This window comes from Oncorhynchus masou, chromosome 6 (assembly GCF_036934945.1).
Source record: "Oncorhynchus masou masou isolate Uvic2021 chromosome 6, UVic_Omas_1.1, whole genome shotgun sequence".
Lineage (NCBI taxonomy): Eukaryota > Metazoa > Chordata > Actinopteri > Salmoniformes > Salmonidae > Oncorhynchus > Oncorhynchus masou.
This window is the reverse complement of record NC_088217.1, coordinates 3,873,783-3,891,774: the sequence shown is the minus strand read 5'-3', so window position 1 is coordinate 3,891,774 and position 17,992 is coordinate 3,873,783. Positions and strand designations below refer to the sequence as shown.

The 17,992-nt window shown below is 47.6% G+C and overlaps 2 protein-coding genes across 2 annotated transcripts; one reads left to right on the top strand and one right to left on the bottom strand.

The window, feature by feature from the left end:
• Positions 1–3,723: 3,723 nt before the first annotated feature.
• LOC135541236 (keratin-associated protein 4-6-like) lies at positions 3,724–5,765 on the bottom strand. The gene is made up of 2 exons (XM_064967335.1): positions 5,747–5,765; positions 3,724–4,790 (listed from the first exon to the last, which is right to left on the bottom strand). The coding sequence occupies exons 1-2, from the start codon at positions 5,763–5,765 to the stop codon at positions 3,724–3,726; spliced, it is 1,086 nt and encodes a 361-aa protein (XP_064823407.1).
• Positions 5,766–6,127: 362 nt separating this feature from the next.
• Positions 6,128–8,481, top strand: LOC135541235 (uncharacterized). The gene is made up of 2 exons (XM_064967334.1): positions 6,128–6,388; positions 6,481–8,481. The coding sequence occupies exons 1-2, from the start codon at positions 6,128–6,130 to the stop codon at positions 8,479–8,481; spliced, it is 2,262 nt and encodes a 753-aa protein (XP_064823406.1).
• The last annotated feature ends 9,511 nt before the right edge of the window (positions 8,482–17,992 follow it).

The following is a 17,992-nucleotide window of genomic DNA, read 5'->3' as shown; positions in this document are numbered from 1 at the left end:
AGAGGAGGCATGAGAGGAGAGGAGAAGAAGAGGATGGAGGAGTAGGAGAGGAGAAGAAGAGGAGGGAGGAGTAGGAGAGGAGGGAGGAGAGGAGAAGAAGAGGAGGGATGAGTAGGAGAGGAGAAGAAGAGGAGGGATGAGTAGGAGAGGAGAAGAAGAGGAGGGAGGAGTAGGATAGGAGAAGAAGAGCAGGGAGGAGAGGAGTAGAAGAGGAGGGAGGAGAGGAGTAGGAGAGGAGAAGAAGAGTAGGGATGAGAGGAGAGGAGAAGAAGAGGAGGGAGGAGAAGAAGAGGAGGGAGGAGTAGGAGAGGAGGGAGGAGTAGGAGAGGAGAAGAAGAGGAGGGAGGAGAAGAAGAGGAGAAGAAGAGGAGGGAGGAGAAGAAGAGGAGGAAGGAGTAGGAGAGGAGGGAGGAGTAGGAGGGAGGAGAAGAAGAGGAGGGAGGAGTAGGAGAGGAGGGAGGAGAAGGAGAGGAGAAGAAGAGGAAGGAGGAGTAGGAGAGGAGGGATGAGAGGAGTGAGGAGAAGAGGAGGGAGGAGTAGGAGAGGAGGGAGGAGTAGGAGAGGAGAAGAAGAGGAGGGAGGAGAAGAAGAGGAGGGAGGAGAAGAGGAGGGAGGAGAAGAAGAGGAGGGAGGAGTCAGAGAGGAGAAGAAGAGGAGGGATGAGTAGGAGAGGAGAAGAAGAGGAGGGAGGAGTAGGAGAGGAGAAGAAGAGGAGGGAGGAGAGGAGTAGAAGAGGAGGGAGGAGAGGAGCAGGGAGGACAAGAAGAGGAGGGAGGAGAGGAGTAGAAGAGGAGGGAGGAGAGGAGTAGGAGAGGAGAAGAAGAGGAGGGATGAGAGGAGAGGAGAAGAAGAGGAGGGAGTAGTAGGAGAGGAGAAGAAGAGGAGGGAGGAGTAGGAGAGGAGGGATGAGAGGAGTGAGGAGAAGAGGAGGGAGGAGTAGGAGAAGAGGGAGGAGTAGGAGAGGAGAAGAAGAGGAGGGAGGAGAAGAAGAGGAGAAGAAGAGGAGGGAGGAGAAGAAGAGGAGGGAGGAGTAGGAGAGGAGGGAGGAGTAGGAGAGGAGAAGAAGAGGAGGGAGGAGAAGAAGAGGAGAAAAAGAGGAGGGAGGAGAAGAAGAGGAGGGAGGAGTATGAGAGGCGGGAGGAGTAGGAGAGGAGGGAGGAGAAGGAGAGGAGAAGAAGAGGAGGGAGGAGAAGAAGAGGAGGGAGGAGAAGAGGAGGGAGGAGAAGAAGAGGAGGGAGGAGTAGGAGAGGAGAAGAAGAGGAGGGAGGAGAAGAAGAGGAGAAGAAGAGGAGGGAGGAGAAGAATAGGAGGGAGGAGTAGGAGAGGAGAAGAAGAGGAGGGAGGAGTAGGAGAGGAGAAGAAGAGGAGGGAGGAGTTGGAGAGGAGGGAGGAGTAGGAGAGGAGAATAAGAGGAGGGAGGAGAAGAAGAGGAGAAGAAGAGGAGGGAGGAGAAGAAGAGGAGGGAGGAGTAGGAGAGGAGGGAGGAGTAGGAGAGGAGAAGAAGAGGAGGGAGGAGAAGAAGAGGAGAAAAAGAGGAGGGAGGAGAAGAAGAGGAGGGAGGAGTATGAGAGGCGGGAGGAGTAGGAGAGGAGGGAGGAGAAGGAGAGGAGAAGAAGAGGAGGGAGGAGAAGAAGAGGAGGGAGGAGAAGAGGAGGGAGGAGAAGAAGAGGAGGGAGGAGTAGGAGAGGAGAAGAAGAGGAGGGAGGAGAAGAAGAGGAGAAGAAGAGGAGGGAGGAGAAGAATAGGAGGGAGGAGTAGGAGAGGAGAAGAAGAGGAGGGAGGAGTAGGAGAGGAGAAGAAGAGGAGGGAGGAGTTGGAGAGGAGGGAGGAGTAGGAGAGGAGAATAAGAGGAGGGAGGAGAAGAAGAGGAGGGAGGAGTAGGAGAGGAGAAGAAGAGGAGGGAGGAGTAGGAGAGGAGAAGAAGTGGAGGGAGGAGAAGAAGAGGAGAAGAAGAGGAGGGAGGAGAAGAAGAGGAGGGAGGAGTAGTTAGAGGAGAAGAAGAGGAGGGAGGAGTAGGAGAGGAGAAGAAGAGGGGGGAGGAGAAGAAGAGGAGGGAGGAGAAGAAGAGGAGGAAGGAGTAGGAGAGGAGAAGAAGAGGAGGGAGGAGTAGGAGAGGAGAAGAAGATGAGGGAGGAGAAGAAGAGGAGGGATGAGAAGAAGAGGAGAATAAGAGGAGGGAGGAGAAGAAGAGGAGGGAGGAGTAGGAGAGGAGAAGAAGAGGAGGGAGGAGTAGGAGAGGAGAAGAAGAGGAGGGAGGAGAAGAAGAGGAGGGAGGAGAAGAAGAGGAGAAGAAGAGGAGGGAGGAGAAGAAGAGGAGGGAGGAGTAGGAGAGGAGAAGAAGAGGAGGGAGGAGTAGAGAGGAGAAGAAGAGGAGGGAGGAGTAGGATAGGAGGGATGAGAGGAGTGAGGAGAAGAGGAGGGAGGAGAAGGAGAGGAGAAGAAGAGGAGGGAGGAGAAGAAGAGGAGAAGAAGATGAGGGAGGAGAAGAAGAGGAGGAAGGAGTAGGAGAGGAGAAGAAGAGGAGGGAGGAGTAGGAGAGGAGAAGAAGTTGAGGGAGGAGAAGAAGAGGAGGGAGGAGTAGGAGAGGAGAAGAAGAGGAGGGAGGAGTAGAGAGGAGAAGAAGTGGAGGGAGGAGTAGGAGAGGAGGGATGAGAGGAGTGAGGAGAAGAGGAGGGAGGAGTAGGAGAGGAGAAGAAGAGGAGGAAGGAGAAGAAGTGGAGGGAGGAGTAGGAGAGGAGAAGAATAGGAGGGAGGAGTAGAGAGGAGAATACGAGGAGGGAGGAGTAGGAGAGGAGGGATGAGAGGAGTGAGGAGAAGAGGAGGGAGGAGTAGGAGAGGAGAAGAAGAGGAGGGAGGAGAAGAAGTGGAGGGAGGAGTAGGAGAGGAGAAGAATAGGAGGGAGGAGTAGAGAGGAGAAGACGAGGAGGGAGGAGTAGGAGAGGAGGGATGAGAGGAGTGAGGAGAAGAGGAGGGAGGAGTAGGAGAGGAGGAGGGAGGAGAAGAAGAGGAGAAGAAGAGGAGGGAGGAGAAGAAGAGGAGGGAGGAGTAGGAGAGGAGGGAGGAGTAGGAGAGGAGGGAGGAGTAGGAGAGGAGAAGAAGAGAAGGGAGGAGTAGGAGGGAGGAGAAGGAGAGGAGAAGAAGAGGAGGGAGGAGTAGGAGAGGAGTAGGAGAGGAGGCAAGAGGTGAGCAAAAGCAATTGAAATGCTCCATATGTGTGCGTCCCAATTGGGTTCATAGGGTTCTGGCCAAAAGTAGTGTATCATGTCAGGAATAGGGTGCCATTTGGGACGCACCTCAACGTACCGTTGTACCCCATCACTCACACATGTCTAAACATGGTGGAAAAGTGATATATAATTAAAGCTCTGCTATATGATAAAAAGCTCTTTAAAAATGATCATGATTACTGTCATCATAATTAACATAATATCAGTATGTACCACATACAGTCAAGGCAGTCATCAACTGGGCCCCACCTAGGCCTTTGAGGATTGTAGACTACAATCACTACAAACACTGTTGCTGAATTCCATGCCAACGTCCCTGTAGATCCGAAAACAGTTGGGATGCAATAATGGTGAAGATTCCACCAAGTTTTTCAAAACATTAAAACGCAAGATTAAAAAAATGTACAATAGTCCATCAACCCTTTCAGGTTTTTCAGTAATACAATTTTGAGATTTAGTTCTGGGTGCTTGAGATAACACTTCATTCAGCAATACACTAACCCGTTGTCAGCCGTCTACCTTGCCAGCTTGCCAGCATGGTCCTGGGGTGCTCCACTGTGTTCTCTTTAGCCCTCTCACAGTTAGTCCTCTCACAGTTAGCCCTCTCACAGTTAGGCCTCTCACAGTTAGGCCTCTCACAGTTAGCCCTCTCACAGTTAGCCCTCTCACAGTTAGGCCTCTCACAGTTAGCCCTCTCACAGTTAGCCCTCTCACAGTTAGCCCTCTCACAGTTAGGCCTCTCACAGTTAGGCCTCTCACAGTTAGGCCTCTCACAGTTAGGCCTCTCACAGTTAGGCCTCTCACAGTTAGGCCTCTCACATTTAGGCCTCTCACAGTTAGCCCTCTCACAGTTAGGCCTCTCACAGTTAGCCCTCTCACAGTTAGGCCTCTCACAGTTAGGCCTCTCACAGTTAGTCCTCTCACAGTTAGGCCTCTCACAGTTAACCCTCTCACAGTTAGGCCTCTCACAGTTAGCCCTCTCACAGTTAGTCCTCTCACAGTTAGGCCTCTCACAGTTAGGCCTCTCACAGTTAGCCCTCTCACAGTTAGGCCTCTCACAGTTAGGCCTCTCACAGTTAGCCCTCTCACAGTTAGCCCTCTCACAGTTAGCCCTCTCACAGTTAGGCCTCTCACAGTTAGGCCTCTCACAGTTAGCCCTCTCACAGTTAGCCCTCTCACAGTTAGGCCTCTCACAGTTAACCCTCTCACAGTTAGGCCTCTCACAGTTAGGCCTCTCACAGTTAGGCCTCTCACAGTTAGTCCTCTCACAGTTAGGCCTCTCACAGTTAACACTCTCACAGTTAACACTCTCACAGTTAGGCCTCTCACAGTTAGGCCTCTCACAGTTAGGCCTCTCACAGTTAGCCCTCTCACAGTTAGTCCTCTCACAGTTAGGCCTCTCACAGTTAGCCCTCTCACAGTTAGCCCTCTCACAGTTAGGCCTCTCACAGTTAGGCCTCTCACAGTTAGGCCTCTCACAGTTAGTCCTCTCACAGTTAGGCCTCTCACAGTTAGGCCTCTCACAGTTAGCCCTCTCACAGTCAGCCCTCACTTTAATTTCACCTTTATTTAACCAGGTAGGCTAGTTGAGAACAAGTTCTCATTTACAACTGACCTGGCCAAGATAAAGCAAAGCAGTGCAGCACAAACACAGAGTTACACATGGAATAAACAAACATACTAATTTGTGGTCAGTAGTTGTGTGGTCAGTAGTTGTGTGGTCAGTAGGTGTGGGGTCAGTAGTTGTGGGGTCAGTAGTTGTGGGGTCAGTAGTTGTGCTCAGTAGTTGTGGGGTCAGTAGTTGTGGGGTCAGTAGTTGTGGGGTCAGTAGTTGTGGGGTCAGTAGTTGTGGTCAGTAGCCGTGTGGTCAGTAGTTGTGGGGTCAGTAGTTGTGCTCAGTAGTTGTGGTCAGTAGTTGTGGGGTCAGTAGTTGTGCTCAGTAGTTGTGGTCAGTAGTTGTGGGGTCAGTAGTTGTGGGGTCAGTAGTTGTGGTCAGTAGCCGTGTGGTCAGTAGTCGTGGGGTCAGTAGTTGTGGTCAGTAGCCGTGTGGTCAGTAGTTGTGGGGTCAGTAGTTGTGGGGTCAGTGGCTGTGTGATCAGTGGCTGGGTGGTCAGTAGCTGTAGTTACTTGTTGTGGTCAGTAGTTGTGTGGTGAATTAGTTGTGTGGTCTTCCAGGAATTGTGTTCAGATCCTTGCAACATGGATTATCATGCTGAAACATGAGGTGATGGCGGTGGATGAATGGCACGACAATCGGCCTCAGGATATCGTTACGGCATTCAAATTGCCACAGATCGGCCTCCCGAGTGGCGCAGCGGTCTAAGACACTGCATAACAGTGCTAGAGGCATCACTATAGAACCCTGCTTTGATCCCAGGCGGTGTCGCAGCCGGCCGCAACCGGGAGACCCATTAGGCGCACAATTGGTGGGGAAGGTTTGGCCGGCCGGTCTGTTCTTGTCCTATCACACTCTAGCGACTCCTTAGCGCATGCACGCAAACTTTGGTCGCTTGCTGTACGGTGTTTCCTCTGACACATTGGTGCGGGTTAAGCGAGCTGTGAATCAAGAAGCAGTGCGGCTTAGCAGGGTCGTGTTTCAGAGGAGGCATGGCTCTCGACCTTCGCCTCTCCCGCGTCCGTATGGGAGTTGCAGCGATAGGATTGCATCCGACCTGGCAGGCCGCTCCTACATGGAGAGGATTTGTGTATGCACCATGCACTCCCTCTACTGGTGTCCCCCAGGGCACAGTTCTAGGCCCTCTTCTCTTTATAAACTAAGTTACTTGGCTCCATCATATCCTCACATGTTCTCTCCTATCACTGCTACTTTTCTCCTCCCCCCATCTGACACCCAAGTGCCGACACACATCTCTGCGTGCCTGGCAGATATTTCAACTTGGATGTCGGCCCACCACCTCAAGCTCAACCTCGACAACACAGAACTGCTTTCACTCCTGAGGAAGGCGTGCCCGCTCAAAGACCTCTCCATCACGGTTGACAACTCCACAGTGTCGCCCTCCCAGAGTCCAAAGAACCTTGGCGTGACCCTGGACAACACCCTGTCGTTCTCTACAAACATCAAAGCAGTGACTCGCTCCTGCAGGTTCATGCTCAACAACATCTGTAGAGGACAACCCTTCCTCACACAGGAAGTGGCGCAGGTCCTAATCCAGGCACTCCTGTCTGGACGACTGTAACTTGCTGTTGGCTGGGCTTCCCGCTTGTGCCCCTCAAACTCCTGCAACTTATCCAGAACGCTGCAGCCTGCCTGTTTTTCAAACGAGCCAAGTTCCTCCTGTCACCCTGCTCCTCCATGTCACCCTGCTCCTCCATGTCACCCTGCTCCTCATGTCACCCCCCTGCTCCTCATGTCACCCTGCTCCTCATGTCACCCCCCTGCTCCTTATGTCACCCTTCTCCTCATGTCACCCCCTGCTCCTTATGTCACCCCGCTGCTCCTTATGTCACCCTTCTCCTCATGTCACCCTTCTCCTCATGTCACCCTTCTCCTCATGTCACCCCCTGCTCCTTATGTCACCCCGCTGCTCCTTATGTCACCCTTCTCCTCATGTCACCCTTCTCCTCATGTCACCCCCTGCTCCTTATGTCACCCCGCTGCTCCTTATGTCACCCTTCTCCTCATGTCACCCTGCTCCTCATGTCACCCCCTGCTCCTTATGTCACCCTTCTCCTCATGTCACCCCCTGCTCCTTATGTCACCCCCCTGCTCCTCATGTCACCCTGCTCCTCATGTCACCCCCTGCTCCTCATGTCACCCCCTGCTCCTTATGTCACCCTTCTCCTCATGTCACCCTGCTCCTCATGTCACCCCCTGCTCCTCATGTCACCCCCTGCTCCTTATGTCACCCTTCTCCTCATGTCACCCCCTGCTCCTTATGTCACCCTTCTCCTCATGTCACCCCCTGCTCCTTATGTCACCCCCCTGCTCCTCATGTCACCCTGCTCCTCATGTCACCCCCTGCTCCTCATGTCACCCCCTGCTCCTCATGTCACCCTTCTCCTCATGTCACCCCCTTCTCCTCATGTCACCCCCTGCTCCTTATGTCACCCTTCTCCTCATGTCACCCCCTGCTCCTCATGTCACCCTGCTCCTCATGTCACCCTGCTCCTCATGTCACCCCCTGCTCCTCATGTCACCCTTCTCCTCATGTCACCCTGCTCCTCATGTCACCCCCCTGCTCCTCATGTCACCCTGCTCCTCATGTCACCCTGCTGCTCCTCATGTCACCCTGCTCCTCCATGTCACCCTGCTCCTCATGTCACCCTGCTGCTCCTCATGTCACCCTGCTCCTCATGTCACCCCACTGCTCCTCATGTCACCCTGCTCCTCATGTCACCCTGCTGCTCCTCATGTCACCCTGCTCCTCATGTCACCCCACTGCTCCTCATGTCACCCCCTGCTCCTCATGTCACCCTGCTGCTCCTCATGTCACCCTGCTCCTCATGTCACCCCCCTGCTCCTCATGTCACCCTGCTCCTCATGTCACCCCCTGCTCCTCATGTCACCCTGCTCCTCATGTCACCCCCTGCTCCTCATGTCACCCCACTGCTCCTCATGTCACCCTGCTCCTCATGTCACCCCACTGCTCCTCATGTCACCCTGCTCCTCATGTCACCCCACTGCTCCTCATGTCACCCTGCTCCTCATGTCACCCCCCTGCTCCTCATGTCACCCTGCTCCTCATGTCACCCCCCTGCTCCTCATGTCACCCCACTGCTCCTCATGTCACCCTGCTCCTCATGTCACCCCCCTGCTCCTCATGTCACCCCACTGCTCCTCATGTCACCCTGCTCCTCATGTCACCCCCCTGCTCCTCATGTCACCCTGCTCCTCATGTCACCCCGCTGCTCCTCATGTCACCCTGCTGCTCCTCCAGTCACCCTGCTGCTCCTCATGTCACCCTGCTGCTCCTCATGTCACCCTGCTCCTCCTGTCACCCTGCTCCTCATGTCACCCTGCTCCTCATGTCACCCTGCTCCTCATGTCACCCCGCTGCTCCTCCAGTCACCCTGCTGCTCCTCATGTCACCCCCCTGCTCCTCATGTCACCCTGCTCCTCATGTCACCCCCCTGCTCCTCATGTCACCCTGCTCCTCATGTCACCCCCCTGCTCCTCATGTCACCCCACTGCTCCTCATGTCACCCTGCTCCTCATGTCACCCTGCTCCTCATGTCACCCGGCTCCTCCAGACACTCCACTGGAGTTTGCATCTTTGAAGAATCTCAAACATAAAATATACCACTACCGTTCAAAAGTTTGGGGTCACGTAGAAATGTCCTTGTTTTTGAAAGAAAAGCTAATTTTTTGTACATAACAGTGTCGACATAGTTAATGTTGTAAATGACTATTGTATCTGGAAATGGCAGATTTTTCATGGAATATCTACAGAGGCCCATTATCAGCAACCATCACTCCTGTGTTCCAATGGCACGTTGTGTTAGCTAATCCAAGTTGATCATTAAAAATGCTAATTAAAAGGCTAGTTGATCATTAGAAACCCTTTGGAATTGTGTTAGCACAGCAGAAAACTGTCGTGCTAATTAAAAAAGCAATAAAACTGGCCTTCTTCAGACGTGTTGAGTATCTGAAGCATCAGCATTTGTGGGTTCGATTACAGGCTCAAAATGGCCAGAAACAAATAACTTTCTTCTGAAACTCATCAGTTTATTCTTGTTCTGAGAAATGAAGGCTATTCCATGCGAGAAATTGTCAAGAAACTGAAGATCTCGTACAACGCTGTGTACTCCTCCCTTCACAGAACAGAGCAAACTGGCCCTAACCAGAATAGAAAGAGGAGTGGGAGGCCCTGGTCCCGAGTAAGAGGACAGGTACATTAGAGTGTCTAGTTTCAGAAGAAGACGCCTCACAAGTCCTCAACTGGCAGCTTCATTAAATAGTTCCCGCAAAACACCAGTCTCAACGTCAACAGCGAAGAGGCGACTCCGGGATGCTGACCTTCTAGGCAGAGTTGCAAAGACAAAGCCATATCTCAGACAGGCCAATAAAAATAAAAGATTAAGATGGGCAAAAGAACACAGACACTGGACAGAGGATGATTGGAAAAAAAGTGTTATGGACAGACAAATGCATGTTTGAGGTGTTCGGATCACAAAGAACAACATTCGTGAGACGCAGAAAAATTAAAAGATGCTGGAGGAGTGAACCATCTGTCAAGCCTGGTGGAGGCAATGTGATATTCTGGGGGGGCTTTGGTGGTGGCAATGTGATGGTCTGGTGGAGGTGGAGGCAATGTGATGGTCTGGTGGAGGTGGAGGCAATGTGATGGTCTGGTGGAGGCCATGTGATGATCTGGAGGAGGTGGAGGCAATGTGATGGTCTGGGGGTGCTTTGGTGGAGGCAATGTGATGGTCTGGTGGAGGTGGAGGCAATGTGATGGTCTGGGGGAGGTGGAGGCAATGTGATGGTCTGGGGGGGCTTTGGTGGAGGCAATGTGATGGTCTGGTGGAGGTGGAGGCAATGTGATGGTCTGGGGGAGGTGGAGGCAATGTGATGGTCTGGTGGAGGTGGAGGCAATGTGATGGTCTGTTGGTGCTTTGGTGGAGGCAATGTGATGGTCTGGGGGGGCTTTGGTGGAGGCAATGTGATGGTCTGGGGGGGCTTTGGTGGAGGCAATGTGATGGTCTGGGGCTGCTTTGGGGATGGTAAAGTGGGAGATTTATACAGGGTCAAAGGGATCTTGAAGAAGGAAGCCTTTATTTAACCAGGTAGGATAGTTGAGAACACGTTTTCATTTACAACTGTGACCTGGCCAGGATAAAGCAAAGCAGTGTGACACAAACAACAACACAGAGTTACACATGGAATAAACAAACATACAGTCAATAACACAATAGAAAAATTACCATTTTTTTTCTCTCCAAATGTTAATGTTTTGTGTCAGCAATTAGACATTGTTCTTAGGGAGGGGCTAGTTACCCCTGAGCACCATATGTTTACAATGCACAGTAATAATTAGACATTGTTCTTAGGGAGGGGCTAGTTACCCCTTAGCACCATATGTTTACATGCACAGTAATAATTAGACATTGTTCTTAGGGAGGGGCTAGTTACCCCTGAGCACCATATGTTTACATGCAGTAATAATTAGACATTGTTCTTAGGGAGGGGCTAGTTACCCCTTAGCACCATATGTTTACATGCACAGTAATAATTAGACATTGTTCTTAGGGAGGGGCTAGTTACCCCTGAGCACCATATGTTTACATGCACAGTAATAATTAGACATGGTTCTTAGGGAGGGGCTAGTTACCCCTGAGCACCATATGTTTACAATGCACAGTAATAATTAGACATTGTTCTTAGGGAGGGGCTAGTTACCCCTTAGCACCATATGTTTACATGCACAGTAATAATTAGACATTGTTCTTAGGGAGGGGCTAGTTACCCCTGAGCACCATATGTTTACAATGCACAGTAATAATTAGACATTGTTCTTAGGGAGGGGCTAGTTACCCCTGAGCACCATATGTTTACATGCACAGTAATAATTAGACATTGTTCTTAGGGAGGGGCTAGTTACCCCTGAGCACCATATGTTTACAATGCACAGTAATAATTAGACATTGTTCTTAGGGAGGGGCTAGTTACCCCTGAGCACCATATGTTTACATGCAGTAATAATTAGACATTGTTCTTAGGGAGGGGCTAGTTACCCCTTAGCACCATATGTTTACAATGCACAGTAATAATTAGACATTGTTCTTAGGGAGGGGCTAGTTACCCCTGAGCACCATATGTTTACATGCACAGTAATAATTAGACATTGTTCTTAGGGAGGGGCTAGTTACCCCTTAGCACCATATGTTTACAATGCACAGTAATAATTAGACATTGTTCTTAGGGAGGGGCTAGTTACCCCTTAGCACCATATGTTTACATGCAGTAATAATTAGACATTGTTCTTAGGGAGGGGCTAGTTACCCCTTAGCACCATATGTTTACAATGCACAGTAATAATTAGACATTGTTCTTAGGGAGGGGCTAGTTACCCCTTAGCACCATATGTTTACATGCACAGTAATAATTAGACATTGTTCTTAGGGAGGGGCTAGTTACCCCTTAGCACCATATGTTTACATGCAGTAATAATTAGACATTGTTCTTAGGGAGGGGCTAGTTACCCCTTAGCACCATATGTTTACATGCACAGTAATAATTAGACATTGTTCTTAGGGAGGGGCTAGTTACCCCTGAGCACCATATGTTTACATGCAGTAATAATTAGACATTGTTCTTAGGGAGGGGCTAGTTACCCCTGAGCACCATATGTTTACAATGCACAGTAATAATTAGACATTGTTCTTAGGGAGGGGCTAGTTACCCCTTAGCACCATATGTTTACATGCACAGTAATAATTAGACATTGTTCTTAGGGAGGGGCTAGTTACCCCTGAGCACCATATGTTTACATGCACAGTAATAATTAGACATTGTTCTTAGGGAGGGGCTAGTTACCCCTTAGCACCATATGTTTACATGCAGTAATAATTAGACATTGTTCTTAGGGAGGGGCAAGTTACCCCTGAGCACCATATGTTTACATGCAGTAATAATTAGACATTGTTCTTAGGGAGGGGCTAGTTACCCCTGAGCACCATATGTTTACATGCACAGTAATAATTAGACATTGTTCTTAGGAAGGGGCTAGTTACCCCTTAGCACCATATGTTTACATGCAGTAATAATTAGACATTGTTCTTAGGGAGGGGCTAGTTACCCCTGAGCACCATATGTTTACAATGCACAGTAATAATTAGACATTGTTCTTAGGGAGGGGCTAGTTACCCCTGAGCACCATATGTTTACAATGCACAGTAATAATTAGACATTGTTCTTAGGGAGGGGCTAGTTACCCCTGAGCACCATATGTTTACAATGCACAGTAATAATTAGACATTGTTCTTAGGGAGGGGCTAGTTACCCCTGAGCACCATATGTTTACAATGCACAGTAATAATTAGACATTGTTCTTAGGGAGGGGCTAGTTACCCCTGAGCACCATATGTTTACATGCACAGTAATAATTAGACATTGTTCTTAGGGAGGGGCTAGTTACCCCTGAGCACCATATGTTTACATGCAGTAATAATTAGACATTGTTCTTAGGGAGGGGCTAGTTACCCCTGAGCACCATATGTTTACATGCACAGTAATAATTAGACATTGTTCTTAGGGAGGGGCTAGTTACCCCTGAGCACCATATGTTTACAATGCACAGTAATAATTAGACATTGTTCTTAGGGAGGGGCTAGTTACCCCTGAGAACCATATGTTTACATGCACAGTAATAATTAGACATTGTTCTTAGGGAGGGGCTAGTTACCCCTGAGCACCATATGTTTACAATGCACAGTAATAATTAGACATTGTTCTTAGGGAGGGGCTAGTTACCCCTGAGCACCATATGTTTACAATGCACAGTAATAATTAGACATTGTTCTTAGGGAGGGGCTAGTTACCCCTGAGCACCATATGTTTACAATGCACAGTAATAATTAGACATTGTTCTTAGGGAGGGGCTAGTTACCCCTGAGCACCATATGTTTACAATGCACAGTAATAATTAGACATTGTTCTTAGGGAGGGGCTAGTTACCCCTGAGCACCATATGTTTACAATGCACAGTAATAATTAGACATTGTTCTTAGGGAGGGGCTAGTTACCCCTGAGCACCATATGTTTACAATGCACAGTAATAATTAGACATTGTTCTTAGGGAGGGGCTAGTTACCCCTGAGCACCATATGTTTACAATGCACAGTAATAATTAGACATTAAACTGTTGGCAGATTATACAATAGTAGCCACCTCACACTGCTTGTCTTGATCAGCGTAAAAGGTCAAAATCGAAGGCAGTATACGCCAATAAGAAGTTTTCAGAGCAATCTTTTAAATTAATTATTAGGACACAAACACCTTAATCGATGTCTGAGTGTTGGAGTGTGCCCCCTGTCTGTCTGGTTTGCTTCATATCAGGAATTGGATGTATATATTTGACTCCGGCATGGCAAAGTACATTTAAAATCAGTTACTTTTAGACATTTACTCAAGTAGTATTTTACTGGATGACTTTTGAGTAATTTTTGTTGTTGTTGCAGACGGTCTGTTTGAATTTAGAAAATGCTCCATAATTATTTGTGCTCCATGAAGAAATCCAACCACCTCTCATCGAGCCACCTCTCATCGAGCCACGTGGGTCCACCCCAAAGTGCTGCATATTAAGATGAGACACCTTTCTCCAACAATGAGAGAAACAGACAAGATGGCGGCGTACACATTGTTGGATCAGTTCCATTGAGAAATGGATTTTATTTTAATAAAAAGGGAGCATTTTCTAAAAAAAACAAAACAAACGACCCTTTGCAACTGGACAATAACATTTTAGGAGACAGTATCGCCAAACTGACTGCCAAACTTGGAACGACCAGTATAATGGATACCAAAAACGTTTGGTTAATTCACATATGGTGTTATAATATGTAGCTGGCTGCTGCAGTGAGTTGGTCACTCGGAAATTGAAAACACGTCACCATTTGGTGGGAGACAATGTGATGGCCTGGGGGGCTTTGGTGGTGGCAATGTGATGGTCTGGGGGGGCTTTGGTGGAGGCAATGGGATGGTCTGGGGGGCTTTGGTGGAGGCAATGTGATGGTCTGGGGGGCTTTGGTGGAGGCAATGTGATGGTCTGTTGGTGCTTTGGTGGAGGCAATGTGATGGTCTGGGGGGGCTTTGGTGGAGGCAATGTGATGGTCTGGGGGCTTTGGTGGAGGCAATGTGATGGTCTGGGGCTGCTTTGGGGATGGTAAAGTGGGAGATTTGTACAGGGTCAAAGGGATCTTGAAGAAGGAAGCCTTTATTTAACCAGGTAGGATAGTTGAGAACACGTTTTCATTTACAACTGTGACCTGGCCAGGATAAAGCAAAGCAGTGTGACACAAACAACAACACAGAGTTACACATGGAATAAACAAACATACAGTCAATAACACAATAGAAAAATTACCATTTTTTTTCTCTCCAAATGTTAATGTTTTGTGTCAGCAATTAGACATTGTTCTTAGGGAGGGGCTAGTTACCCCTTAGGACTATATGTTTACATGCACAGTAATAATTAGACATTGTTCTTAGGGAGGGGCTAGTTACCCCTGAGCACCATATGTTTTCAATGCACAGTAATAATTAGACATTGTTCTTAGGGAGGGGCTAGTTACCCCTGAGCACCATATGTTTACAATGCACAGTAATAATTAGACATGGTTCTTAGGGAGGGGCTAGTTACCCATGAGCACCATATGTTTACAATGCACAGTAATAATTAGACATTGTTCTTAGGGAGGGGCTAGTTACCCCTGAGCACCATATGTTTACAATGCACAGTAATAATTAGACATTGTTCTTAGGGAGGGTCTAGTTACCCCTGAGCACCATATGTTTACAATGCACAGTAATAATTAGACATTGTTCTTAGGGAGGGGCTAGTTACCCCTGAGCACCATATGTTTACAATGCACAGTAATAATTAGACATTGTTCTTAGGGAGGGTCTAGTTACCCCTGAGCACCATATGTTTACAATGCACAGTAATAATTAGACATTGTTCTTAGGGAGGGGCTAGTTACCCCTGAGCACCATATGTTTACAATGCACAGTAATAATTAGACATTGTTCTTAGGGAGGGGCTAGTTACCCCTTAGCACCATATGTTTACAATGCACAGTAATAATTAGACATTGTTCTTAGGGAGGGTCTAGTTACCCCTGAGCACCATATGTTTACAATGCACAGTAATAATTAGACATTGTTCTTAGGGAGGGGCTAGTTACCCCTTAGCACCATATGTTTACATGCACAGTAATAATTAGACATTGTTCTTAGGGAGGGGCTAGTTACCCCTGAGCACCATATGTTTACATGCACAGTAATAATTAGACATTGTTCTTAGGGAGGGGCTAGTTACCCCTGAGCACCATATGTTTACATGCACAGTAATAATTAGACATTGTTCTTAGGGAGGGGCTAGTTACCCCTGAGCACCATATGTTTACATGCACAGTAATAATTAGACATTGTTCTTAGGGAGGGGCTAGTTACCCCTGAGCACCATATGTTTACAATGCACAGTAATAATTAGACATTGTTCTTAGGGAGGGGCTAGTTACCCCTGAGCACCATATGTTTACAATGCACAGTAATAATTAGACATTGTTCTTAGGGAGGGGCTAGTTACCCCTGAGCACCATATGTTTACATGCACAGTAATAATTAGACATTGTTCTTAGGGAGGGGCTAGTTACCCCTGAGCACCATATGTTTACAATGCACAGTAATAATTAGACATTGTTCTTAGGGAGGGGCTAGTTACCCCTGAGCACCATATGTTTACAATGCACAGTAATAATTAGACATTGTTCTTAGGGAGGGGCTAGTTACCCCTGAGCACCATATGTTTACATGCACAGTAATAATTAGACATTGTTCTTAGGGAGGGGGGCTAGTTACCAGTAATAATTAGACATTGTTCTTTAGTTACCCCTTAGCACCATATGTTTACATGCACAGTAATAATTAGACATTGTTCTTAGGGAGGGGCTAGTTACCCCTGAGCACCATATGTTTACATGCACAGTAATAATTAGACATTGTTCTTAGGGAGGGGCTAGTTACCCCTGAGCACCATATGTTTACATGCACAGTAATAATTAGACATTGTTCTTAGGGAGGGGCTAGTTACCCCTGAGCACCATATGTTTACATGCACAGTAATAATTAGACATTGTTCTTAGGGAGGGGCTAGTTACCCATGAGCACCATATGTTTACATGCACAGTAATAATTAGACATTGTTCTTAGGGAGGGGCTAGTTACCCCTGAGCACCATATGTTTACAATGCACAGTAATAATTAGACATTGTTCTTAGGGAGGGGCTAGTTACCCCTGAGCACCATATGTTTACATGCACAGTAATAATTAGACATTGTTCTTAGGGAGGGGCTAGTTACCCCTGAGCACCATATGTTTACATGCACAGTAATAATTAGACATTGTTCTTAGGGAGGGGCTAGTTACCCCTGAGCACCATATGTTTACAATGCACAGTAATAATTAGACATTGTTCTTAGGGAGGGGCTAGTTACCCCTGAGCACCATATGTTTACAATGCACAGTAATAATTAGACATTGTTCTTAGGGAGGGGCTAGTTACCCCTGAGCACCATATGTTTACAATGCACAGTAATAATTAGACATTGTTCTTAGGGAGGGGCTAGTTACCCCTGAGCACCATATGTTTACATGCACAGTAATAATTAGACATTGTTCTTAGGGAGGGGCTAGTTACCCCTGAGCACCATATGTTTACATGCACAGTAATAATTAGACATTGTTCTTAGGGGGAGGGTTTACAATGCTATTGTTAGGGGCCCCTGAGCACCATATGTTTACAATGCACAGTAATAATTAGACATTGTTCTTAGGGAGGGGCTAGTTACCCCTGAGCACCATATGTTTACAATGCACAGTAATAATTAGACATTGTTCTTAGGGAGGGGCTAGTTACCCCTGAGCACCATATGTTTACATGCACAGTAATAATTAGACATTGTTCTTAGGGAGGGGCTAGTTACCCCTGAGCACCATATGTTTACAATGCACAGTAATAATTAGACATTGTTCTTAGGGAGGGGCTAGTTACCCCTGAGCACCATATGTTTACAATGCACAGTAATAATTAGACATTAAACTGTTGGCAGTAGGCAGATTATACAATAGTAGCCACCTCGCACTGCTTGTCTTGATCAGCGTAAAAGGTCAAAATCGAAGGCAGTATACGCCAATAAGAAGTTTTCAGAGCAATCTTTTAAATTAATTATTAGGACACAAACACCTTAATCGATGTCTGAGTGTTGGAGTGTGCCCCCTGTCTGTCTGGTTTGCTTCATATCAGGAATTGGATGTATATATTTGACTCCGGCATGGCAAAGTACATTTAAAATCAGTTACTTTTAGACATTTACTCAAGTAGTATTTTACTGGATGACTTTTGAGTAATTTTTGTTGTTGTTGCAGACGGTCTGTTTGAATTTAGAAAATGCTCCATAATTATTTGTGCTCCATGAAGAAATCCAACCACCTCTCATCGAGCCACCTCTCATCGAGCCACGTGGGTCCACCCCAAAGTGCTGCATATTAAGATGACAGACACCTTTAAGATGACAGACACAATGAGAGAAACAGACAAGATGGCGGCGTACACATTGTTGGATCAGTTCCATTGAGAAATGGATTTTATTTTAATAAAAAGGGAGCATTTCCTAAAAAAACAAACAAACGACCCTTTGCAACTGGACAATAACATTTTAGGAGACAGTATCGACAAACTGACTGCCAAACTTGGAACGACCAGTATAATGGATACCAAAAACGTTTGGTTAAATCACATATGGTGTTATAATATGTAGCTGGCTGCTGCAGTGAGTTGGTCACTCGGAAATTGAAAACACGTCACCAACAAACAGCAAGAGGATCCTCCACCCGGAAGATGGTTTGTTTGGCTCCGCTGCCAGTCACAAAGCAGCCAAGCGTGTAATGCATACTTGTCCCTAGTTGTTCAACCTCCTCACCAAGCGTGTAATGCATACTTGTCCTAGTTGTTCAATCTCCTCACCAAGCGTGTAATGCATACTTGTCCCTAGTTGTTCAATCTCCTCACCAAGCGTGTAATGC

What these genes read in the sequence shown, in the direction of transcription:
- LOC135541235 (XM_064967334.1), top strand. Translation starts at nt 6,128, where the DNA reads ATGTCGGCCCACCACCTCAAGCTCAACCTCGACAACACAGAACTGCTT. An exon ending in TCACACAGGAAGTGGCGCAG is followed by an intron (nt 6,389 to 6,480) that starts GTCCTAATCCAG and finishes CAACTTATCCAG; the next exon opens with AACGCTGCAGCCTGCCTGTT.